At 35.4% G+C, this 26,019-nt stretch overlaps 1 protein-coding gene across 1 annotated transcript; it reads left to right on the top strand.

Annotated features, from left to right (window-relative positions):
- The first annotated feature begins 1,095 nt into the window (after positions 1-1,095).
- Positions 1,096-24,922, top strand: LOC103221295 (uncharacterized). Its single transcript, XM_007972175.3, has 7 exons — positions 1,096-1,329; positions 8,873-9,017; positions 11,595-11,688; positions 18,003-18,121; positions 20,339-20,481; positions 22,568-22,765; positions 24,631-24,922. The coding sequence occupies exons 1-7, from the start codon at positions 1,319-1,321 to the stop codon at positions 24,674-24,676; spliced, it is 756 nt and encodes a 251-aa protein (XP_007970366.1). The 5' UTR covers positions 1,096-1,318; the 3' UTR covers positions 24,677-24,922.
- Positions 24,923-26,019: the final 1,097 nt, after the last annotated feature.

Raw genomic sequence — 26,019 nt, 5'->3', positions numbered from 1 at the left:
GGCAATACGAATGAAACTCCATTTAAAAAAAAATTGTACTAATGTGGATAGAAACAAATTAATGTATAAATCTTTAGCAAATATGTTACATTATATTTTTTGGCATAGAAGATTTTTCTGCTAAGTTTTAGCCTGAAGCATTTTGTGTGTAAAATTTAATTCCTGACAGAAACAAAGTAGAGGAGAACATATTTTCAGGTTTTGATATGAAACACATTAATAAGGTTACTGAAACATTTTTAGTCTATAGATGGATTACTACTATAGACTAAAAATAATATACTATACTACTACTATATTATAAAAATAATATACTATACTACTAATAATATACTACTATAGAACAGAAAAAAATAATAAAAAGAAACATGATGCTTTTTCCAAGATATGCAAATTATCTTGTTTTGAAACTAGATTTTGAATAAAATGGTTTCCTAAATATCTTTTTCTCTGAAGCAGTAAAGACTATGGGAGAGTTTACTATGATTTTGGCAGACAACGATTTCTTAGTACACAGAAACACACCTACATTCTTCTATTTTTGGGAAAGGAGACATACAACTTTCAGGTTTAGAGAACATTCGTTTTATCAGCTCATGAAGTTAAAAATTCACAGTGCTATCTATGTACATAGCAGACACTCAGAGCAGGATAGTTGGATCAATAAGCGAGTATGCATATACTCCTTTTTTTCCTGAAAAGTTGTAAAAAATTTGCTTTGAAATAAATAACTATTATTTCTTTCTTTTTATGAACACGGCAGAATTCCCAGTCTTCAAATCACAGGAGTTTTATTTGAGCAAACTTCAAGCAAGAATTAGATATCTTTCATTTTGCTTCTTTTCCTACAGAAGAGAAGCAGGAAATCAAATACTGGGGGATATACTGCACAAGTATAATTTCAAGAAACCCAAGTCAGTGCAAACAATTCAAAAAACAATGGAACCGAAGACAGAGAACTTTCCAGGGATGCTATGGACATTTATCCCCTCTGCTGACATTTATGTTTCTGTAGTTGAGGTTCAGTTATATCACAGTTTAGACAACTCCCTAGAAACAATGATCTCTGTTAAAGCTGCTCCAGGAGCACAGGAATTCCTTTGATGAACTCTAAGAGACTGGTAACAATACCTCCTGAAGGGCCATGTTGCTAGGTAACAGCTTGTTTCCTTGGTCACAGTGAATCCATGGAAGACCCCCAAAAGAGGCTGCAGATTCTTGGTGGACAGCTCTCGTATCCCCTCCAGGGAACATGATGAAAAATGTCGTCAGAAAAATAGCTTTATGAAGGCAAGAGGACTTTTTGCACCTGCAAGACATGTCTGAAAGGTAGGAAAATTAAATTAAAAGTGACCTTCGCCATGAGTTGAGCGAGAGAAAAAAGCCAAACAAATGTAGATAGTGTTACCAGATTAAATTTCCTTTAGAGACATAAAGTCATGCAGCCTGCATTACTGATTATGGTTCCTTGAGAGAGAAGCAAACTCAACTGCCACTGTCTCCCCTAATACCTGGTTACAAATGCAACGCAGTTTCTGTGATCATTGTTGTGTTGGAGAGAGGTGGGCTTACTCCTTTCGTAATGGTATATCTAAGAGACATAGGACTCTTCAAGAAAGCATTTGTGATTTTCATGAGAAAAATAGGCAAGATAGCTGAAAGGAAGTATCTATCAGTGTTTCAGTTTAAATGAAATTACTATCATGAAAATATGACTTATACCAGCTCATTAAAGCCACAAATTAGATTAAATAGAGGCCAAAACCCAATATTTGTTTCCTCACTCTTAAATTTTATAGCTGTCTGTAAGTGTTTCTCAAACATGCTGATAATTAAACAATATACAATTGGGGATTTGCAGGTTTCTTGAATTTTTTTTTATATTAGTATATAACCTGGCTCTCACTTTTAAAAAACTGATATTTGCATCTTCAGTTTTCAAGATTAAGTACATCGTGGTTTCATAAAAGTGTATAAAACTTAATTATAGCTTCCATTTACTACCTATAATTAAGAAATGAATTTTGTTTAGGTAGGGGATTAGAATATGAAAGGAGTGACAGAAGTTCTATTTGTTTAGCCAACTCTGGATATCTCAGTCTCAAGATCCTTGATTTTAGTATTAAAAATTAAATGTGTATTAATTTGGAGAAATTAGCATACAAAACAATAGTTTAAAATGGATAGCAGTTCTATGCAAAATTGTAAACTTCATTTTTTTCTCTACTTGCTAAAACTCTTTTAGTACACTATAACAAAAGGTTTATTTGTTCTATATAAAATAATCTTTACTATCAGCATTGTTATTTTTCAACTAGTAAATCTTTATAAAATGATATTAGAGACAGCCTAAAAAGTTATATCCAGGATATGACTTATTTTTATTTATTTTATTTTATTTTATTTTTTATTTTTGGATACACAGTTTCACTCTATCACCCAGGCTGGAGTGCAGTGGTGCAATCTCGGCTCACTGCAACCTCTGTCTCCCAGGTTCAAGAAATTATCGTGCCTCAGCCTCCCGAGAAACTGGGACGGCAGGCCTACGCCACTGCACCTGGATAATTTTTGTATTTTTAGTAGAGGCAGGTTTCACCATGTTGTCAGGCAGTTCTCGACCTTGTGAGTTCAGATAATCCACCCACCTCAGCCTCCCAAAGTGCTGGGATTACAAGGGTGAGCCACCACACACAGCCTACACCCAGGATACCACATAAACTTTAATCTTCAAATTGTGAAAGGCAAAAGGAGGAAGGAAGGAAGGAAGGAAGGAAGGAAGGAAGGAAGGAAGGAAGGAAGGAAGGAAGGAAGGAAGGAAGGAAGGAAGGGAGGGAGGGAGGGAGGGAGGGAGGGAGGGAGGGAAGGAGGAAAGGAGAGAGGGAGAGGAGAGAGGAAGGGAGGGAAGGAGGAGGGAAGGAGGGAGGAAGGAAGGAAGGTAGGAAGGGAGGAAGGAAGGGAGGAAGGGAGGAAGGAAGGGAGGAAGGAAGGGAGGAAGGAAGGGAGGAAGGAAGAAAGGAAAGGAGAGAGTAAGAGAGAGGGAAGGAGAAAAGTTTCCTTGATGCCAGTATTTCTTCAATCACATTTCTGCACATCATGAAACAAGAATCTTATTCATCCCACCTTCCTAAAACACTGTCAATTTTATTTGGCATTTTATTGTTTTATTTCTGCTAGCAAGATCTACCTCAATCACATATTTTCTTTTAGTATCTATATTCTTCTAGCTCATAGTGCTGTATGTGATTAAATTTGCAAAGCTGTAACAACATAGGAAGTAGTAGATATTCCTCAAATATTGAAAATTTCACCACCTAAGCTGCAGCTATAAATGTTGTTACAATAAAGCTCTAAAAATTTCTAAATATAATTTCAAAGAGGGAACATAGAGATAGTTCAGTCTATCTTCATTGGTTCTGTTATTTGAATATATCTTTTGCTTCTATAAATGTCAGTATACCCACTAGTAGCTATTGAAGTTTACAAGTTTTACCTCTAGAAAAGTGTTATAGGTCTTTGTTCTTTTACTTTTGTTGCACCTTAGTTTGATGGCCTATAAATGTTTAAAGAATGTTTATGGGGCTAAAATAATAGGGACCTGCAAAATTTATAAGAATAAAAATCGGGTCACATAAAATCGGACTCATTCAGACTGAGGTAGAGAAAAAGCAATTGCAATTGTGAATTTTTCAAAATTGAAATTTATTGTTGTGTGCTTTTAGAATCAACAATCTAAATCATTTAGGACACATCAGTTGAAATCCTAGGCTTTGGGATAAGTGAAATATTTTTGGATATCTCTAAAACACCTAGCTTTACAGAATAGTTCACAGATAAATAATTATTTACTCAATTTACATGTTTACTTCCAGAAACTTAATTTAAAACTATCAGTATATAGTAATAATCTTCAAATTAAAAAATCTAGCAAATTTGCCAGTGTAGAAATTAACAACTTATAATATCAAATTTCTTCCTGACTTCATGATAGCTCTGAGAGTACTTTCAGTTATCCCATTACCATGTCTGGCATGTAAAGAGTACAATCATGACCCATTTTACAAACAGAATACAAGCATAGAGAGGACAGAAATTCTGAGTTTTAAATATAAAGATAAAATAGTCTAAGAAATCAGAGAGGTTGAATTCATATTTCCTTTCATCCAAATTTAATGCTATAGAGTTCATAGTAATTCTATTCTAGCCCATGCCTCAGAAGTACCTGGTTTTGGCGTGATTCCACTGAATTTGAGATTCTAGCTCAATGTTTTTTGGAGGGAGAAGGAGGCTGAGAGATTGGAAAGTGTGTCCTTTGCTAATTGAAAAATAAAGTTGAACATGCTTTCCTTCCTTCCTTCCTAAATACAAAGCCCTCATGTTGAAGCAATGAATATAAATGGAACATTTAGAAACTGAGTCATATGCTATACTATTTCGACAACCCTACATGTCTTAAAGGAGCCCATGACCTGTGTATGATGTGTGCTCAACATATCTTTATGCAACTTAAGAGCTCAACTTCACCTTAGAAAGTGGGCCATCTGTCACTTCCTCCTTCACTCGCCTTACAAAGTTACATAATCACCAACTTGACATTTTAATTAAACAGATAGCAACCATTGCTGCAGACAATTTATGAGGCTTATAAATTTGTGATTGTAAAGAACATTGCAATCTTCTGATGAAAGGGCTCATGAATTGATAAGTTATATTATCCTTGTTCATCCAGCAGTCTCAGCTCACTTGATCCTTTTTGTTAGCCATTCTACATCTTTTTTCAACCAAGACTAGATGGCCAATTCAGATAACGCCAGCTGTTTTAAAGACACTATAAATCGTGGCTGGCAAATGCTGTACAGTTTCAGCCATGGCACCTTCTCCATGGCAGCTTTATATTGGAACATTAATAAAATTAATTCCTCTTTCATAAAGGTTTAGATTTGTAATTTATGATAACTGTTTGTTCACTGCAGGCAGAAAGATTAAAAATGAGTAAACCAATATACCAACTAAACTGCATTTGTCTGGCTTTATTTTCCTTTGGAGAGGGGAGGTGGGAGCATTGAAAAAACAGTTTGATGTTATCTGGAATGGCGTTCTCATAAGTTCTACTACTGAGGGCTTAACTTTTGTTTTCAGTAAATAATAACTGCTTGAATTTATATGTTCTATTAACTCGTACAATTATTTATATGTGTTTAAGTGAAGTAATTAAAATAAGAAAAATCAATATTAATGATTTTTCTTAATAACAACTGCACCCTAATAGTGATAGATCTCTTCAGCTATTTAAGGAATGACAGTAGTTATCTGCATCTTGTATGAATTCTAGTGGTTGAGATCTCTGGTCATTTACTAATGTAACTCGAGCAAGTTACCCTGTCTCTCTGTGCCTAAATTTCCTCATCTTTAAAGTAAAATAATGTTTCACTAAGTGATTGGAATGATTAAATGAGTTAAGTCATGTAAATATCTTAGTATAGTGCCTACCACATAGCAAATGTCAATGAATGTAAACTGTAGAAGTATAATTTTAGTAATAGTAACACTTGTCATTATAGCAGTAATATCACAAAACAAAACACCCTATCCCTGAGACACAGTCCACATTATCTCTGAATATTAAAGATACAGAACTGAGGGTCAGAGATTATGCTAAGTGCCTTGACCAGGGTCATAGCAGTCACTGTTTTTCAAATTCCTAGGACTTGCCGGTCTTGCAGTTTTGACTTCAGTGATGTGCACATTGAGGCAGTTGTAGATGGAGAAGTTTGAGTTATATAACCTGGAAGGTACCCTATTTTTTATTTTATTTTTAAAACTAAATGATCAGAAATGATCTTGTTTTGCTGAGATTTCTCCAAAGGAGCAGACTGAAGAAAAATTCCATACGGAATTTATAATAGAAGTGACAGAACTAAGATTCTGAGAATGTCCCAGAGGTTTTTAACACAAACTCCTCCCAGCACACTGCCCTTTATCACTGTACCCTGGTGTGGTGCCTGGAGTAATATAACAATGGGAGGAAAGGATCCAGACTTTGGGGCCTACAAGCAGATTTCACACTCAAAGACAGTCAGACTAGTCGTCTATTGATTGGAATTTTCTTAGCTTCAATTCATTTTTCAGTCCATTCTGAAAAAAATGAAATGCATTGAGAGAGAGAGAAGATAGAGAGAGAGGGAGAGAGGGAAGGAAGGAGAGGGAGAGACAGAGAGAGAAACATGGTAAGGGTGTTAGCTGCCTACTTATTTGTATTACTAAAGTTGTAATTGCCTTCTATTATTAATAAATGCCTGGTCATTACCGGGATAATGCCATAAAGAGTTTTAGTTTAAACCAGAAAGAAATCTAAGATGATGAAAGTAAACTAAGATGATGAGATAATTTTCACTTATACTTTTAAACTTAATTTCACCTTGAAGTTGTTAAGCTTAGGCTTGCAAAACTACACAAGAATGTACAATAAAAACCCAATCAACTGGATCTTTCTTATCAAATCTTGTAATTATGTGAACTTTATTTTCCTTGTGTCCTACTTTAAGAAGATTATATAAGCAAGATAAAACCATGTCTCATACTTTAGAGGGAGACTTCCAGGTTATTCTATTAACCCAATCCCTCACTGTGTAACCATCACTGGAGTTTGTCATCACAAGACAAAAGTCACTGAAGAAAGATTTACCCATATTCATTGTCCTTATTTTTCATATTTTATTTTGGCAGAAAATGGCTAGCATATTTCAGTAAAGACAAATGAACCCAAAAGTCAGTTAAACTTTCACTCCTGTTAATCCTCTGATATATTATTCTATTTCCCCTCAATTTTCTCTCACAATTACTGGCTAAAACTCCAGTTTTAGATGGTAGGATTTATCTGCTTTAGGAATAATAAAATTCAGAAATTTTGAGTTTGTTTCTCTAATGTTTGTTAATTTGTTTTTATAACATGATGCTTTTTGATAATTTCAAGAAGCAATATCCAAACTGTTAAATAATTGCTCAAGCGAGAAAGAAATGAGATGCATATATGTTATGATTGTTTTACATAATTAAGACCAAATTATTGACTTTTGAATTTAGTGGCAGATACAGAAACAATTTTCTTCTTGATCATACGTCACTTAAGAAAATTTAATTGGGAGGCGGAGACAGGTGGATCACGAGGTCAGGAGATCGAGATCATCCTGGCTAACACGGTGAAACCCCGTCTCTACTAAAATACAAAAAAAAAAAAAAAAAAATTAGGAGGGCAAGGTGCCAGGCGCCTGTAGTCCCAGCTACTCGGGAGGCTGAGGCAGGAGAATGGCGTGAACCCGGGAGGCGGAGCTTGCAGTGAGCCGAGATCGCGCCACTGCCCTCCAGCCTGGGCAACAGAGCGAGACTCTGTCTCAAAAAAAAAAAAAAAAAAAAAAAAATGTTAATGGCACAGTAATGATATTTTTAGAATATGAAGCTTTTTAAAGAACGATGCTATTTTAGAACATAATCGCTGTGTTCTTCTACTATACTAGCTCAGTTAATAAGTGAAAAATGAAAGATGTTTCTACATTGTACTTCATGAAGGCAACCTTAATAAACAAGAGGTGTGTAGTTTCCTATCAGCGAAATTGCTATTAGAGTCATAACAAATGTGCTAAAAATACTGAATACTTTCTCTTAAGATTCTTGGAGACTGAAAATAGTCTACCAAGAGAAAAAAAGAGGCCGTAACTATAGAAAATGTGGTTTCTAGTTTTATTTCACACACACAAAATATTTAGATTAAAATATTTTAAAATTATTGGCTTAACATAATGTACAGCATCAATTACAGAAAGAGAAACTTATCACTCTTTCTAAGGAGAAAGGGAAAAGTGTAAGAATAACAATGAATAATAAACCAGAGAATTAGTATAAAATATATTTTACATCTCAGTGGTATAAATATAGGAATACAAGGAGAATTGGACTGTTATAACGTGAAAGGGTTGAGTGACATTCCAAAGTGAGTAAAATTGATTAAAGAATCCGACTTTTTCAGTCGTTTGCCACTAATCTGAGGAAATATAATAGGCTTGGGGAAAATCTCGGGAAAATTTAAGTTCCAGAGTCATGCAGAGATTTTAAGAATGGCTATATGTGCCAGATCTGCAGCTGTAGCTCTACTAGGAACGATGTTCCAACATCAACATGAGGGCTGTACTCCTTGTTATCTTATAAGCGTGTGTGTGTGTGTGTGTGTGTGTGTGTGTTTTCGTGTATACTATTAGATGCCTTTTTCTAAGACACATAGTCTATGTAGACATCCTTACCCTTGAGGGGAATTTGTCTTAAGAGACCACTAGCCATAAAAATTTGCTTAGAACTATGAAAAGAGGTAAAAATCTTTCTAAAATCTACGGTATTATCTTTCTTGTAGGAGAAAACTTTATGCTTATAGTTTGTTGTTGGTTGTGTTTTTTTGTTTGTTTGTTTGTTTTCTGTTTCTTTGTTTGTTTTTTAGACGGAGTCTCTGTTGCCCAGGCTGGCGTGCAGTGGCACTATTTCGGCTCACTGCAACCTCCGCCTTTCGGGTTCAAGCAATTCTCCTGCCTCAGCCTCCCAAGTAGCTGTGATTACAGGCACACCCACCACCACACCCAGCAAATTTTTGTGTTTTTAGTAGAGACGGGGTTTCACCATGTTGGCCAGGCTAGTGTCAAACTTCTTACCTCCAGTGATCCCCCCACCGCCTTGGCCTCCTAAAGTGCTGGAATTACAGGTGTGAGCCACTGCACCTGGCCTGTTGTCATTTTAAACAAGGATATTTACATTAAAAAACTATAAAACAGATATATAAAACAGATATATATATATATATATATGAACACTTTAAGCTTTTTATTTTACTCAGCTCCTCAGGTCAAAACACAAGTAGTCAAGAGATTTGTCCATCTAATTCATCATACTACTCTGATCCAAGTGAGACCCACACTGGGTCAGCTCCATCAAGGAAAAGAACATTCCACCCACGTTTGGATTCTGGAATATCATCCTTGGTAAATATTTTTAATTAACTCTTTACCTGATGATAAGTTTATGGAACATATTTTATTTGATATTCAACATTTTAAAATAAGTGTATTAGTTGTTTACCCCTACCCTTGTAATTGTGAGAGGAGAAATGAAAGGTTGACACTCCCAGTCCCAATTCAAAGAGTAAAAAAGAAAGAAGTTGGATTGGAGGAAGGAAGATCAAAAAGGAGGAGAAGATGAGTAGAAAAGATAATGACCATTAAAACCAAAACGCCCCTCCTTTCTTTCTTCTGCTGAGTGCAAATTCTGTCTCTAGTCTGAGATTTACTTTCCTTTCTTTCTGGAATTTCCTTTGTCTGCAAGATACATTTTTCTTTTCTCCCAAACTCACCACTTCTAAGACATTCTAAGCCATCTAACTGGAACCATACATGCCTCTTCCCCCTTCCCTTCATACATAATTATTCCAGGCATCCCACTGGCTTAAGGTGAGTTATTCAAATGTCTGCCTACCAAATTACAGAGAATTAGTTTTTCAAGCACAATTATCATATTTTATTCAATTTTGTATCCCCAGTGTTTAACAGAGTGCCTGACATATAATGTGGTAAAATACATATTTTTGAATAAAATGTGATGAAGCATGCTAGCATCAAAAAATATTTATTGAAGAATACATTAATCAATTGGCCCATCAGAATTTAAAAAAAGAAAACTTGCAGGGCAAGACACAAATATTCGTTCTCCCTTTAGGAAGAAACAACTGTCACACAGCCGCACCACTCTGACAACCTTACACAGCAATAAATAAAAACATGCAGCAGCTCATTTTCCTACAATGTCAGAAGTTCCAAAGTCAACCACTTAGCTCCTTAAAAATAAACAGGTTTTTGTACAAAAGTAGATGCCTGGTGAAAAATGAAAACTTTCCTCTCAAATACAACTTTAGCTTAGAACAATTTTTCTTTTCCCAACACAAGCCTCATAAAATAGAACAGAGTCGATGGGTATGGCAGTCCTAGGGAACTTAACTTCCAAGAAATTTTTATTCTATAATAGAAGCAAGAAAAGAAAAATTCCAAATGCACATAAGGTGTTGGGAAAGAGGCTTCCATAACTATATAAGCCGAACAGCTAAGAGTAGAAAAGATAATAGAAAAGATAAGGAATAGTTAAACACGTGTACAAACAAACTCAGAATATTTAGTTTAAAAAATGTTAAGTATTTGGAACAAGCACTCTGTTTTTAGAACAGAATTTGGCACAAATACTCAGTTCTTTAGAACAGAATTTGGCAAGTGCTGCCCCCAAATAAGTTGGGCTATATTCCTTAATCATCTAAAATGTTTTGTGTTTATTGTTTTCCGAAAAGAATAGTACAAAAGGATGAGTTCATTCCCTGAAAGCACGTTAGCAAATCCTCAGAATATCTCCAAGAATTGCTCAAGCATAAGTTAACTTTTTAGTGTTACTGATAAGAAGGTAGACAGCTATTGTTACTAGTTCTATCTTTAAAATGAAGATATTGGGATATTTGTTGGAGCAAGGCCAAGGTCATTCAGTGAGTAAGTAATGCAGCTAAAACATTAAAGTTAAATTATTCTTAAAAAGCCAGCTCTTCTCAACTTATTTTGGGGCAGCACTTGCCAAATTCTGTTCTAAAGAACAGAGTATTTGTTCCAAATACTTAACATTTTTTAAACTAAATATTCTGAGTTTGTTTGTACACGTGTTTAACTTTGGCTAACAGAAGAATGAATCTATGGTGTAAATATTTAACATAATATTCTTTTCAAGTAATATGCCTTTTGTTTGTGTTAACCTTGAAATAATCACAAGTTATATAAAACACTGGAATTTTGATTGATTACAACCTCAATGTTAGTAAACAATTAAAATTGCCGCAAATATGATCTTGGTACATGTTCTAGTCAGTAACATACTGTCCAGAACAAGATGGCTATACCTGAAATATTTCATTCAGTTTGAACTACACATTTTGAGAGCAATGTCAATAAGTTGAAACTCTTTCCAAGAATAACCACCAAAACATTTACTAATTTATAGACAATTATCTAACAGTAATAATTGAATGACTTAGGAAGAGAATGACAACTATTATTAAACATTTAAAACAGTAATCATATGTGGAGGGATTCTCTGTGTAGCCTTAAAAAGACATAACTCGTACAATTGGAGCAAGTTAGAGGGATTATATAATAAACAGAGTCCATGTAATGAAGACATCTTAACAATTAGAACTGTTATAAATGGAATGAGACTGCTCATGAGATATTCAAAAATATTCAAGAATGATTTATATAAATTGGGCTAAAGGGGATCATGAATTGGGTACATATATTTATTCACACTGTCATTTACCATCAAATGTAAATCAGTTGCAGGTGTTGAGGATGCAAAGTTGAATAAGAACACATAATTTAGATTCGATAAGATGATTTCCACGAGCACACCATTAGATATTTGGAGTTCAATTTGGCTAAGTGTTTGGCATGGATTTACACTACTTTTACACACAGAAGTAAATGAACTACATATTGCCAGATGATATAGTATTTCTCTTTTCTCTTGTTTTAAAGCTTCCATCAGATTCTTGTAAGTACCTCACTTGGAATAAGGTAGAACAACATGACATTCAAGGAAGTCAACTGCGTTGCCCAAGAGTAAGAGAAGGTAAAAGAATAAATGTGTACCTTTTTCGTGTACATCCTCTGAGTAGACTTTTTTGTGGATTAAAAGACATTACTTGAAGAAAAAAAAAGGACATCATTTGGAGGTAAAATTTTCCTTTTTCAAGACCATAGAATTGTTGATATGTGAAGCCACCTTTGAAAGCATATTCTTATAACTGATTATATAAATAACTAACATTCAGTATTAATATTGGGAAAAGATTGAAAGATAAAGAACCTGTCACTGACTATCCAGAATAACCACTGTGACTTTTATTTCCATTTACTCTTTTATTGTAAAATATATACATACATACATATATGTATTTGTTTATTTCTTCTTGTTTTTCTCACTTAACAGAATGATATTGTCAGCATTTCTTCCATGCCATTAAACATTACCCAAAACATACTTTTTAAAACTTGCATAACTTTCCATCATATCATTAAATGTATTTAACCAATAATCTTTGTTGGAAATTTAGTTTATTTACTACTTTTTATGATAATGAATAATACTGTCATTTCAATTGATGACTTTAAGTTGACTTAATTCTATATATTTTTTTCCAACAGCATCAAAATAGAATCTAAATGTGTTACTCAGGGTTCTCCAGAGAAATGGAACCAATAAAATACACCTCTCTCCGTCTCTCGATATTTACATCTCTCTCTATATATACATCTATATATCAAGATATATATATATAAAAAGAGATAGATAGATAGATAAGACTTATTAAAGGAATCACATGATTATAGAGACTGAGAATTCCTACAATATGCCATCTGTAAGCTGGAGAAACAGGGAGGCCAGTGGAATAATTTGGTCTGTATCTGAAGATCTGAAAATCGGGAGAGATGATAGTGTCACTCCATCAGGGTCTATCAGGGGCCTCAATCGGTTACATGATGCCTGCCCACATTGGTGAGGGCAAATCATTGTTCAGCCTGCTGATTCAAATGCTCATCTCTTCCAGAAATGTCCTCTCAGGCTGTGATGGATAATTTTAATTTAATGCAATGTTAAATTGATTGCATTAAAGGATAACTAGATAAACTGGTAAAGCATTATTTCTGGGGATGTCTGTAAGGACATTTCTGGAAGAGATTAGCATTTGAATCAGTGGATTGAGTAAGGAAGATCTGCCCTCACCCAGTGTGGGTGGGCACTATCTAAGTGTTTGAGGACCTAGGGAGAGCAAAAATGCAGAGAAACAATGAATTTACTTTCTTTTTTGGAGTTGGGACACTGATCTTCTCCTGGCCTTGGACATAAGAACTCAAAGGTCTCTAGCTTTTGGACTCTAGGACTTGTATCAGCAGGCTGCCAGATTCTCAGGCATTCTTGGGCCTTCATCCTCAGACTGAGTGACACCATCAGCTCTCCGGGTTCTTAGACCTTCAGACTCAGACTGAGTTATACCACTGGCTTCATGGATTCTCCAGCCTGCAGACAGCATATGGTGGGACATCTCAGCCTCCATCATTATGTTAGCCAATTCCCATAATGAACCCCCTTTCATCTATTTATCTATCTATCTATCTATCTATCTATCTATCTATCTATCTATCTATCTCATATTGATTCTGTTTCTCAGGAGAACCCTGACTAATACACAGACATACCCAGGAGTAATGTTTCACCTGTTATCTGGATAGCCCTTAATTCAGTCAAGTTGATATCTAAAATTAACCATCACACTGAATAAACCAGGTAGTCTCATTTTACATTTTCACACAGCACTTTAAATTTGGTGGAATAACTATGTTTTGCTATTACTATTTTATTCTATCAGGTTTTACAAGGGTAATAGTATAACAATCTGAATAACCGCCATCTGCAGTCCTTGATATACATAATGTTTGATTTCAATAAGCAGCTTTCAATAGATTATAAATTCTGTAAGAACAGAGGCCATGCATTTCTCATGTATTTTTTTGCATCCACAAAAGCCAATGAAATAATATTAGACATAATTCCTGCTTCAGTGAGTGTTTAGTCTCTAGGAAACATCAGATCTTGGCTATCTTCCATCTATATTAGCAGACTTGCAGTAATATTGTATATTGCACAATTTTACTGTTGATTTAGGAAAAGTGGCTTTAGGTCTATTCATCTGCTCATTTTCCCTCTCTGTGGACCCCCACATGATACTTATCTTCTTTCACTCAAGCTCAGTTGGCTAAGGAAGGGGAACTAAAATAGCATAATTTTCTTATACTTTGAGTAAAATATGTTCTTATGCTTTAACTCTGTCAGTTATATTTGCAGACAAGCACTGACTCCTATTTTTAAAATGTGAGTAGATAGTACTACTAGGGATAAATTAGAGTTGTCCTTTCAGGACCTTGGGAAGATTATTTTTTTTTTCCAAGAGTGAGAAATTGTGAAGAATTAGGAAGAAAGGACCCCAACAAAAGTGGTGGCTGAGTGTGTCACATGTATCAGGAGTCCTCCAGCAAAAGGAAGAGAGAGCTACGTCACCGGCTAAAGCGGGAAGGATTTAATTTAGTCCTTAAGCTTTAGTGTGTGAACAAATCATCTTGAGGTGCATGAAAAGAAAGATTCCTGGGTCCTACTCCCACAGAATCTGTTGTAAGGGATGGGGCCCAGAATCCAGATTTGTAAAATATTATCACAGGGAATTCTGTTGTAGATTATTTAAAGGCTATATTATGAGAAACACTGGTTTAAGAGGCATGAGGAAAGGGAGAGAAGAAAGAAATTTGAATAGAAAGTGAATAGATTGATAAGTAAAAATGCTGACATGAGTGTGTGAGTGCAGGGGCAGGTGGTTGATAATTGTGGCAGCCATAACGAGGCAAAAAGAAATCGTATTCTGAGCACAAGTGCTGGATCGGGGTTTAGAGAGAACTCCAGAAATTGGAGATGACAAGAAAACAAAATGTGAGGGTAAACTGGAAAGGTGCTTGTGCAGAGAATGTCCAAAGGTCTCCTTCTCTCCCTGACTGAAGTGGCCAGGTTATGTGCTGAGGCCATCACTCAGCAAAACCAACCCAACGTAATGACTGACCATGGTGGCCATTCATGCAGAGGACATCATTGCTCTGCAGAGATAAAAGCACATTTTCCTTCTATAGATCATTAACAACACCCAATCTCTTGTAAGTAACTAGTCATAAAAGGACCAGAGCATGATCTAGGGGATGGAAAACAGACGAAAAAATCCCCTCACCTCAAACCAGGGAGAAATAGATGTCCTTCCTTCATTGCTCTTAATTTTGTTTAAGTGTGTTTTGTGACATGGAGAACAAATGCTTTTCAAAAGCACTTTGAGAAGGATTACCCTCCTTCCAGATTAGATCTGGAAACACCCATCAAAGCTACTTCAGTTTATCTCAATTGCCTCAATTGTACATTCAGGAAGAGCTCATAAGACAGGAAAGGTTATCTGGTGTGTGATAAGCAGCAATTGCCTAAGGCTTCGATTTCCAGATCAAGACTGACTTAAATTTTCACAATTAAATAAAGCAAAGAGTAAACTGCTGGCAGAATTCTTTTAACGAATAAATTCTTTCCATTCAAAAATATCTCAGGAAGTTAATTCAGTGACTGCTATTATGTGTTACAAATCCAGTGAGGGGACAAAGGACAGGCTGAGAGGGAGCAAGTGAAAGTCAACATCCCTGAACTGTCAGATATTCCAGACTGTAGTTCAGCTGCTAAGATATATCTTCAATTACCAACCAAGTCTGAGGAAAAAAAAAAAGAAAAATCCAATTTAATTCAACTCCTCACAGTGGAAGTGAACTTTGGCCTCCAACTTCAAAGAAAGCTTTGAAAGCTACTTTAAAAAGAAATAATTAAAAGAGTAGAAGATCAATAGCCCTCAAACAAACAATACAGGGAAGAGTCTAATAACTCTGGGTTATCTGGAACACAGGGAAAGCTGCCAAATTTGAAGTGGGGGTGGGTGAAAAACAATACAGCCTGAGGGTCTCCCTGCTCTATTAGGTGATTGCTCCAGTTTTCCACCTCCATGATTTTTAAATCCAACCACCCTCATCAATGAAGAAGAACATTTCCTAACATAAGGATATTTTATTTGTAAGTCGGTTGAAATACTGCCTCATTCTGGGTCAAAGGATTTCCTGGGTGGTAACAGCAGAGTTCATTATGAGAGAAATGACTGAAAGGGGAGGCTACACCCTGGCCTCCACCTGCCCCTGGTGTAAGAACTGATGTTTGTGTCGAAATAATAAAATATTGGACTCTCATATTGCCTTCCATAAACTCTTCACAAATGAACTTAATACTTTTTATCATAGTCCACAAAATCACACAGGCCACAAAAGCAAAGTTTGTTTTTGATGTCCTCAGTGTCCTTTTTCTGTATTGTTTTACCTTTGAAATGAGGGGAGTCACCCATTCCAGAAAAACAGAGTGGGAAAAGTGCATGCAAATGGTACCAGGTGTGACTCATAGAAATACACCATGATAGAGCTGGTAGGAAATCGAAGTAATTTAGTGTAGGGTTGCTTTCAGGGGCCTGGTTGACATCATATCAGAGTGAAGTTTGCCCGGGGAAGCACAATAGAGAGTGTAGGGGCCTATGGCAATAAAAAAACCTATATTATCCTTAAAGTACTAGAAATCAGTATTTTTATAAAGCACCATGCATGCCGAACCAACATGTTTTCTCACCAAATTCAGTTTATGGTCAGCACTTGATTTAGGCCTTCCCCCTATTCTTTGCAGACATGAAAAACTGAAGATCAGGATATTAAAATTAGTCATCTGGAGTCCCACATTTATCTACTAGCCAACTCCAGACTGGAAACAGGACATTCTTTCCCTAACCCTCAAAGTTTTGTGCAAACCTTATTTGGAGGAGGATAATGTTGGAAAATAGTGAGAAATGAGTTCGGAAATGGAAGTTGAGATAAGATTATGGAAAACCTTATCTGACAAGCTAGGATTTGTAAGCAAGAAGAAATTTCCGAAATGTTTTGAGTAGTGAGTCCTGGGGTAAAAGCTGTGTTTCAGGAAGGTTGTATGGTAATGTGTGTCATTTATATTGGAGGAGAGAACATCACAAGCAAGAAGATTCAAGAGAAAGTAATTATAGTTTAAGTAGGAAGACATGAGAACCTGGACATTGAAAAGGAAGGGACAGATTCTCAAAGGGAAAACTGCTAGGATAAGGTGACTAACCGAATTGAGACACAAAAGAGAAAGAAAATCAGGAAAGACTTCACAATTCCCAAAGAGAAAATTATGTGAAGATTAAATCACTATACTAGAGATTGTTCTCACTTGACTGGGCTAGAAATATTTATGTATGGTTAAAAGTTAATTGTAGGCCAGTAGCGGTGGCTCAAGTCTGTAATTCCAGCACTTTGGGAGGCTGAGGTGGGCGGATCACGAGGTCAGGAATTCGAGACCAGCCTGACCAACATGGTGAAACCCTGTCAGGTGATCGAGACCATCCTGGCTAACACAGTGAAACACCGTCTCTACTAAAAAAATACAAAAAAAAAAAAAAAAAACCACTAGCCTGGCGAGGTGGCGGGCGCCTGTAGTCCCAGCTACTCAGGAGGCTGAGGCAGGAGAATGGCGTAAACCCGGGAGGCCGAGCTTGCAGTGAGCTGAGATCCGACCACTGCACTCCAGCCTGGGCGACAGAGCGAGACTCCGTCAAAAAAAAGAACAATTTAAATAATCTATAACCTAATAACCTTATAACCTGTATTATAGCCTTAATATAGTTTTTAAAAAACTTTCTTTTGCTTTTTAAGCAAAGAAGATGAAAAAGAAATAAAGTTGCTGATTTGTTTCATATTTCCCCTTTTTTGTATCACTCATCTTGTTTTGAGAGGGCTCGGTAGTAAGCCCTTCACACACATCCACAGGCTCCTATAGCGGAAGAATAATGAGAAAACTGAGTGGTTTAGATATTTAATAGCCATACTTTGATTAATTTATTATTGTCATAACTGTGAATCTGATTTAGTGTTGTCAAATAAGAAGTATAGCTCAATTTTCCTTAGAAGATACGAGAGGAAAGTTAGTTGGCAAAATTTTAAAAAATGATTTTCAACTATTAGAAAATGAAAAATTTGGTGAAGTCCTGGATCTTTCCCTGTCTCCAATCTTTCCCCCAACCAGGTTAGCGAGACAGGAGTGGGTTAAATCATTTTATTACTGCTCACACTGTGTGGGTCAAATCATACTTTCCCCAGTTGTGATATCCAGTGGGAGTTTCAAACAACTGGCCAAATAGCAAGTGAAGGTGCCAGTCCTGCCCCCTAAACATACTTCCAAAATCTTACCTTGTGGTTCATATCTAGGACCCTCTGAAGAAGAGCAACTTTTCAGACAGCTAGAGTGTACCTTGCCCCCAAGGAAAAGAGTTCTTGAAAAAAACAAATGGGAAACATGGCTACAAGAAAACTGGGAAGACTGCAGGGTAAGAGCTTTTATTTTTATTTCTTTTTAAGCCTATTTTTCCATTGATTAAATTGTGACATCTTTTTTTTTTTTTTTTTTTTTTTTTTTTTTTTTTTTTTTTAGGGCATAAATAACACAACTTTTAGCATGTCTTCACAGCTTTCTGTAAAACTCCCAGTGTTTGGGCTTCTCTGTTTCTCTTTCCCCCTTCTTTTCATCATAATATGTTACGTATTTTCTAACCTTCATTTTAACCTGATATTGCTGAACTTTGAGAAGAAGTTTAAAATATTTGAGAAGAACGAAATTGTTAATAATAAAAAAAAGTCAAAGTTGGACAATAATCCATATCAATGAGTTTATGATGCAATCTGGAATCCTTTGAACAATACATCAGGATGAAACTTTTGAGCAGCCAGCTCAAACAAAGCTATGCTGGAATAAATCAAATTTTTCACCAGTGAGGGAACCGGATTTTCATTTCTAGTTGCTGAAAATCACCCTGCTGACTAAGCAACTAGCATTGTAACTTCCCCTGCAGTTCGTCAACCTGACCACTACAAATCTGTGGGGTTGCGACTCAAGCTTCTAACTCCAGTTGGATCAAGTCATGCTTAGGCAGAGGACTGAAGATTTAACTGGGACAAGTGCTTCTGGCAATAAAAAAATAAGTCAACTTCCTCACAACAGAGTAAGAGGCTAATATTTTTGTATATTAAAGGGATAAAATTATGCTTGAAAAGTTTAAGAAGTCTTCCAGAAATGAGACAGAGCCTAAAACTCCTTGTTGAGGACTCCTGACGCCTCCTTTGCTTCACAGACTTATATACCATAGAATTAAGAAATTAGAGAATGAGAAGGAGCTTCACAGAGGATCTGGTTTAAATTTCTTATTTTCAGAAAGGAAAAGGAAGTCCAGGAAGAGAACTGACTTGCTCAAAGTTATGCAATTTTTCAGGGAAAGATAAGAAAATAGAATACCATGTCCCAGTATGGTTCTTTCTTTACAAATTAAAGTTATTAATATATAATGAATGGTTACAATCTAGTACAAATGTAAACAACACACCCCCTTATTTATTTAAAAAATTTAAACAATACACCTAAGGCTTTGACATCCATTCCCGGTCTCTCTTTAGGAGTAGTCATTTTGGTGTTTATATTCATTCCTTCTTTATACTTGCAATTTTAACCTTGGGTATACTTTAAAGTCAATGGAGCCTTGCTAATAAACTATCATAGAAGAATTAATTATCCTTTCAATAACTAGACTGTAAGAGAATGGCTAAATAAACTCTAAACTATCATAGAAAATTTAGTTGGGAAATAGTGGTAAATTTTTTTAAAAACTTTTCTGAGGAGATGATTTTAATGTATTGGTGATACACATAAACTTTTATCATTTCTCAAGTTTTATTTTAAAATAAAGACTTTGCTTTTGGAAAATAAATTTTCATGTATCACATTTTATAAAGTATAGTATCTAAAAATATCAAGATGTTACTAATCTTCCTAAATATAATGTCTGTATTTCCTTAAAAACAGCAAATTATTTGGCCTCGAATTTTAAAAAAAGAGATTGTCATTCTATTCAATATTTTTATCGACAGAAATTGATGGCAAAATATGGAAATAAAAAAATTAAGCTGACTTTTAGGAATGCAGTTTAGAAGAGCAATGCAACCACTGAGAGTGGTAGCAATGTATTTTACACCAAAGTTCACTGCTGTTTAAAGTGAAAATAAAATATTCACTATCTTTGAAGCACACCAAGTCATTTTTGGCTATGTATCTCTAGTTACTTTAAACAAAATCATAGTTTTCGTCTTCCAAATTATGTTATCTTACTCTAAAAATTGTATAAATGTGATTTCTGAGAATTTCCAAGTGAGGCTAATGATTACTGATCATGTAAAGCAGTCAGAAGTTTATCCCTTCTATTCTACACCCCTAGAAAATCTCAGAATCTGCTTAAGAATCCTGTCCTTCTTCCTCCATACACCTGTGGAACCCTCCCAAACCCTGTATACTGCTCAGTAATTCTGATCAAGATCTTCACCCTCCCTAACTTGAAAATTGTTACAACATAATTGTATTTGGATGTATGAGTACTCTGGAGGACAAAAAAAAAAAAGGTTAAAAACTACTGGTATAATTAATATACACAATACATTTTAAATGAATAACTAAAGCTGACAAAAGCCTCACTTTTTTCTTTTTATTTGTTTTTCCTCAGAATTTGAACATTTCATTTCAGGATTTGGGGGATCCTTACCAAGTTGAAAATTTTAACAGAATTCTTAGAAGACTAATTCGAGTTGAAACCCTCTGGTTAGTGGATAATTCACTGGTGGACTTAAGTGCCATAAGATTGCCAAGGTATCTGCTCTGTAGCATGTCTAGTTAACAGGTTAAAGTTAAGTCTTCTCTATTTGGATACGTGTGATCATTGGCTGCACCTGGCCCCATGTGGTCAGGTCTTAAAGGTGACACTTTGTACTAAAGTGGCACATACAGCAAGGCCAAAAGAGAAATTTATATATCAAAATGTCATACTTTAGAGGGAAACATCTGTTTTTTTCAAATTAATATTTTATTACCATTTTTTAGGAAAGTTATTTGTATGAGTAGAAAAATTTGCCATTTTCATTGTGATGTAAACTAGAAAATGCAATTACATGACATATACATTATGGTTTAAGAAATTAATTTTTAGTTAGTCATATTTATTGAACACCTATGGGGAAAGACTTTACAAGGTAGTTGACAATAGTAGCCTGTAGGGTAACATTCTGTTATTGGAGCGGAGGCTGGTTATCAGATTAAGGACAGAAATAAACTAAAAATAAAAAAAATATATAGACTCTTTGGTTTCTCGAGGATTCCAAAGTCATATTGTTAAAAATAATCTCTTTCTACTCAGGGATTGCTAGAGAACCCTTTTTACAGGGAGCTGCTATTTGCTTCAGCAGGCAGAATGGGTAGGTGGAGTGAGCTTTGGTGGCAATGAGAGGGGCCAACAGAGCTCCTCAGGAGTGAATTAGATGAAGGAAATTGAGCATCCACAAAAAGGAAGGGTAATTTCTAGAGCAGGTTAAGATACAATTCTGAGCATTGGCTGAGAGAAGGTCACAGAAAGAGGTCATGATAGCCGTACACAAGAGGGAAACAGTCTGGCAGACAGGAAGTGCCAAGACAGAGAAAGTTGTGTCACCACCCACCTGCTTTGCCCCCCTTCTCTCCCCTAACATTTCCTATCGACTGGGGCAATCTGTGGTGTGGCGAATCTGAGATACTGAAAGGATAAAAGGATACCTATGAAAAAGGGAGAGCAGGACTGGTAAACAAGAAAATAACAGATTTCAGAGGAGAATGGGGAGAGAGGCACGGGGGTAGGAACTTCTTGGGCTGGTTTTTCAATGAGAAATTGTCATAGTACTGAAGTGCTCCTGAAGTCTGTATGAATTCTGGAAAGAAGCAGAAGCCAAAAGTTATCAAAGATAAGATGAGATCTATATAAAATATACATATGGAGAGGGACTGAAAGGAAAGAAGAAAAATAAAAATAATAGATTCAAAAAAATTACAATGAAATCTGGGTGGTTCAAAGGGATTTTTTTCCCCTAATGTTTCTGTATTGCAGTTCTCTCTTTACGGTACCCTCTTTCCCATTAGCAATGACCATTTACCAAGGGTCTTTGTGGGGCCCAAGGCCCATAAATATATACCCTGTATTTATCTCATAATATTAAATCCTAACTTATACATAAAGGAAGTTTTCCTTAAGGCAAGATGTCAGTGACAGGTTTTGAATTATTTTCTCTATTCACCCAGTCTTGTACAGTTATAGTTTTAAGGCAAACACATTGAGAAGCATTATCTATCGGGAAAATGTATAAATTTAAATGCCTAATACATTTTACTGTTTCTAAGGATACTTTAGTTTTCTTTTATATTAAAAATGCCTCCTTTCTGATTTAAAATGCTATTTTCTCAATATAGAGGTTTTTAAATTACAGAAAGGTAGTAAGAAAAATAACTATAATCTCACTACTTAGAAACAGTATTTTTCACAAGTTGTTATTTTGTGTGTGTCCACTTTTATATTGCTGAGATGATATGCAGCTATTCATCCTTTTATTTAAGACATATCAAGAATCCACCATGGGTCAAGTCAGGTACCAAGCACATTCATTGGAAAAGAAAACAGATTCCTGTGCTCCACAAACTTATGGTCTCATGTATCTTGCTTATTTTCTCTTAATATTCTAATATAAATATTTCTAATTTTCTTAGGAAACCATATTTGTCACATAGTTTGCATGTGACCATCATGACAGTAACATCACTGTTACTCTATTGAGGGGTTATTGCCTACATAAGGCATGCTAGTCCTATGTTAGATTTGCTAGTTAACCATTCTCTTTAGGAGACAAGTAACAAGATGTTTCTCTTTTGTATCCAGCTGCAGAATTTTAAATATGAGCAAAAACCATCTCACGTCTTTCAAACAATTACCAAAGACACCTCAGATACAGCATTTATCCTTGGCCGAAAACCACATTGAGACTCTCATTGGACTCTCCAGTTTACGGTGCACTCCACTGGAATCCCTTATTCTTAAGAGGAACCCTTGTGAGTTCCACCAAAATTACAGGAAGCGGTAAGGCCTCAGACACCCTAAGTCACCTTGGCACTTCATTGAATATTACACTTTTAACTATATTTTAAAATATTGTTCCTCTCTTGCTCAAATATACCCAGCAAATAGTTATAGAATCTGCACTATGTTGAACACTTTATACTTCTGATCTCATCTAAAGACTTTTGAACTGATCTTTCTTTATCTTTTAAAAATTTCTCTTAATACACTCTTTTCTCTTGGTTAATTTATAGTTGCTATACAGATTTTTAGGCTCCTTCTGTAATGACTTTACCTATACAAAGATGTTTAATTTTAGACTTTCAAATTCCACACATTTTCTCCCACATGCTTAATAGATATGATGTCTTTTAAAAAATTATACATATATATATTTTATTAAGTTGCATGTGACAACTTTATAAATGGTTTATTCTCTGGTATTACTTTCACTCTTTGGGCCCCGGGGCCAACATTAAGTGAATACAAAGAATTCAGTTTACTCCAGTGGTCGAAAGAGCTCAAAAACCTGCCAAGAAGAAACCATTTTTATTACTTTGTCACAACTGAGAACATTCCCAATGATAATAATGGAATCTAAACCTTGAAGTGTGCACCCAGTAATATGACCATCTATTTGTCCCAGCTAATTCCCAGTACCACTAATTATTGTGCTTATGGGAATTAAAAGGATAAAAACAAGCAAATGAATTCTACAGCCTGTATTTGCACCCATGACTGAGGTCATCTCCCCTCCCAGGCAAATCTGTCAAACAAAGATTTAGATCATCTCCAGGGTCTATTTCTATTCTACGATTACAATCTTTTGCTTACTTTCATTTCAGTAAAAGACATAGTTTTCATCATCTTCTTTCCTCACACTGCTCTTTTCCCATGAACAGCAACTGTATTCTAGAAGCCTATATGATATTAGACGCTTCAATGCCTCATGTACAATGAAAATTTGTCAAAACAGAAATTCTAATCTCTGTTGTTACATAAATCTCATTACTGCAGTTGTCTCCCCTATGACTGTAGTCTGGAAGCAAAATTTCATGTCTGTGATAATAGATTCTTAAACTGCTTTCACATAACAGTGAAAACTAGCAGCATAGTTGCTATAATATTGAGCTAATAATTAACCATAATAATATTTGGAGGTTTAAAATTATATTTCCTATAATCAGAGGAGGTTTAGCTGGACATTTCAGCATCATTCATAAGAAAGCACATTCCTAGTCATAAGGTTAATTTAATAGTATTGTATTTCAGTTTTGTTAATTCATATGTGGGGTTTTATAAAGCATTTTGGTACCAACTCAGCCTCTTACCTCTCTTCAAAGAATGCCTTACAATAATAGTATTAAGATAAATTGTCTGAAATCGGATATGCCCTGAGGTCTTACTATAATTCTGTCTACAAAATTCATGATGTGGTATAGAGTTATGTAGGAATGAGGGATATAATGAGGTTCTTCTGTTTTTCCAGTATTAACTCTATTGGATTGAGTCCAAGGTATATATATGCTGACTTTCAAGTTAGAAAAAGTCAGGTTATATTAACTTAGGTAGTGCAGGGTTGTGTTGAACAGAATGATGGAGTCATTTTAAAGTATGAGGAAAAGGTTTAAGCATCCACTCATGCTAAGGAACTAAGCTGGAGTCAGAAGTTCACTCAAATATGGGTTCAGTCACCCAGCCAAAAATCTGCACCTTGAAGATTGTAATAGCTGTAATTTTGTCACTGGGTATCTGTGTTGAGGATTTGGGCCAGGGCTTCAGGTGACTCCTTTTACACACCATGCTCAGAATTATTTAAATTACAAGCTTTTCTTGACCATTATCACCTAGAATTGTGACTGCTTTCCCTTCCTCCTTTGTTTCAGATCCTCCAATAAGAAGACAGCACAATTCAAAAGAGAAAGAACTTAATGATAGAACTAATAGTGTAAGTCCCAGTAGGTTAGAAGGTGGCCCCATTTCTGGGACACCTACAGGCAAACTTCTCTCTCATTCTCCAGGAGTCAAACATTATATTAGTTCATTATTACTTGACTTAAAAAAAAAAAATCAGTGGCTAGAAATTCTTGCCAGCTAAGTATTAATTTTGAAGCCAGAAGACATAGATTTTAATATTTGCTTTGTCACCTACAGGCCTTATGATTTGGATAAGTTACTTTAAATGAAGGATAAAAACCAATCTGACAGAGTTGTTGTGAGGATTAAAAGAGATGCACAGGAAGCAATTAATGTTAAGAAAATCATGCAGCCAATGGGGGCTTTCAAGGAGGTCAGCACCATCATTAGTTGACTTGGCATATCTGCTAAGAGGTTTCCATATCTTTCATGCAGGCAAATTCAAATGCCATAGATTCCCCCCAGCCTGAGCCCTCAGAATTCCCAGATCTAGAAAAGCTGTCATTCTAAAGAAAATGCTGCTTTTTAATGCCGCTATGTATATGATCACTGTTAACTGGATTGAACTGAAGGATCTGTTTCTGAACATAGAAGTGACTCCCTGAATTTGAAATACGAGCTTTAGAAGTGCTCTCTTTCAGGAAAAAAATAACAGCACAATATTATTTCCCACTCCCTCTTCTATATTTATCAGCCAGAATTCTTCTTTAACTATCACTGAATATCGTGGGCTTACTTTACTTTCTCTCTCTTTCTAAACTTTTAACTTTATAATGAGCACATATATCATGATCTCATTCTGTCTCTCATGGTTAGTTGGCTAAATCCACTCATTGATTTTTTTTTTCCCTTATAAGACTGTAAAAACTGGAATGAAATTCTCTTATAAAAACAGATTGTAGACAGTCCCACTTCTCTGATCAATATTTACCACCTGCTGAAAGATCTATTAGATCCCTGAAAGGGCAAGCTATGGCAATATCATCAGGTCAACTAAAATGAGTAATATTTTATTTTAGCTCCACTGCAAAGATAAAGAACACAGAATGAAGTGATAGCCATTCATCTTCCTTATAACAATAGCAAAGTCCATTCACTTATAAAGAGAATAAGTGAAATAAAATGCTTTTTTTTAACTTTTGCTTTAGAGTATTCTCCTGTTTGCCAAACTTAAAAATGCTGGATGGAATCTTGAAGCTACCAGAAGGTTGCTCATCACCAGAAACCAATATTTTTTCAAAAATATGTCTTGTATCCTAATGGAGTCTGTATAGAAAGAAAGCAATCATCATTGTTGCTAATAGCTAATAAACACAGGAAATGCATGATTAAATATTGCAGTTTATTTCGTATCTTTT

Source organism: Chlorocebus sabaeus, chromosome 15, assembly GCF_047675955.1.
Source record: "Chlorocebus sabaeus isolate Y175 chromosome 15, mChlSab1.0.hap1, whole genome shotgun sequence".
In the NCBI taxonomy this organism is placed as follows: domain Eukaryota; kingdom Metazoa; phylum Chordata; class Mammalia; order Primates; family Cercopithecidae; genus Chlorocebus; species Chlorocebus sabaeus.
Note: the sequence above shows the minus strand (reverse complement) of the source record. Positions and strands in the feature narration are given on the sequence as shown.

What these genes read in the sequence shown, in the direction of transcription:
- LOC103221295 (XM_007972175.3), top strand. An exon ending in TTGCCCAAGAGTAAGAGAAG is followed by an intron (nt 11,689 to 18,002) that starts GTAAAAGAATAA and finishes GTTCATATCTAG; the next exon opens with GACCCTCTGAAGAAGAGCAA. An exon ending in CACCAAAATTACAGGAAGCG is followed by an intron (nt 22,766 to 24,630) that starts GTAAGGCCTCAG and finishes CCTTTGTTTCAG; the next exon opens with ATCCTCCAATAAGAAGACAG.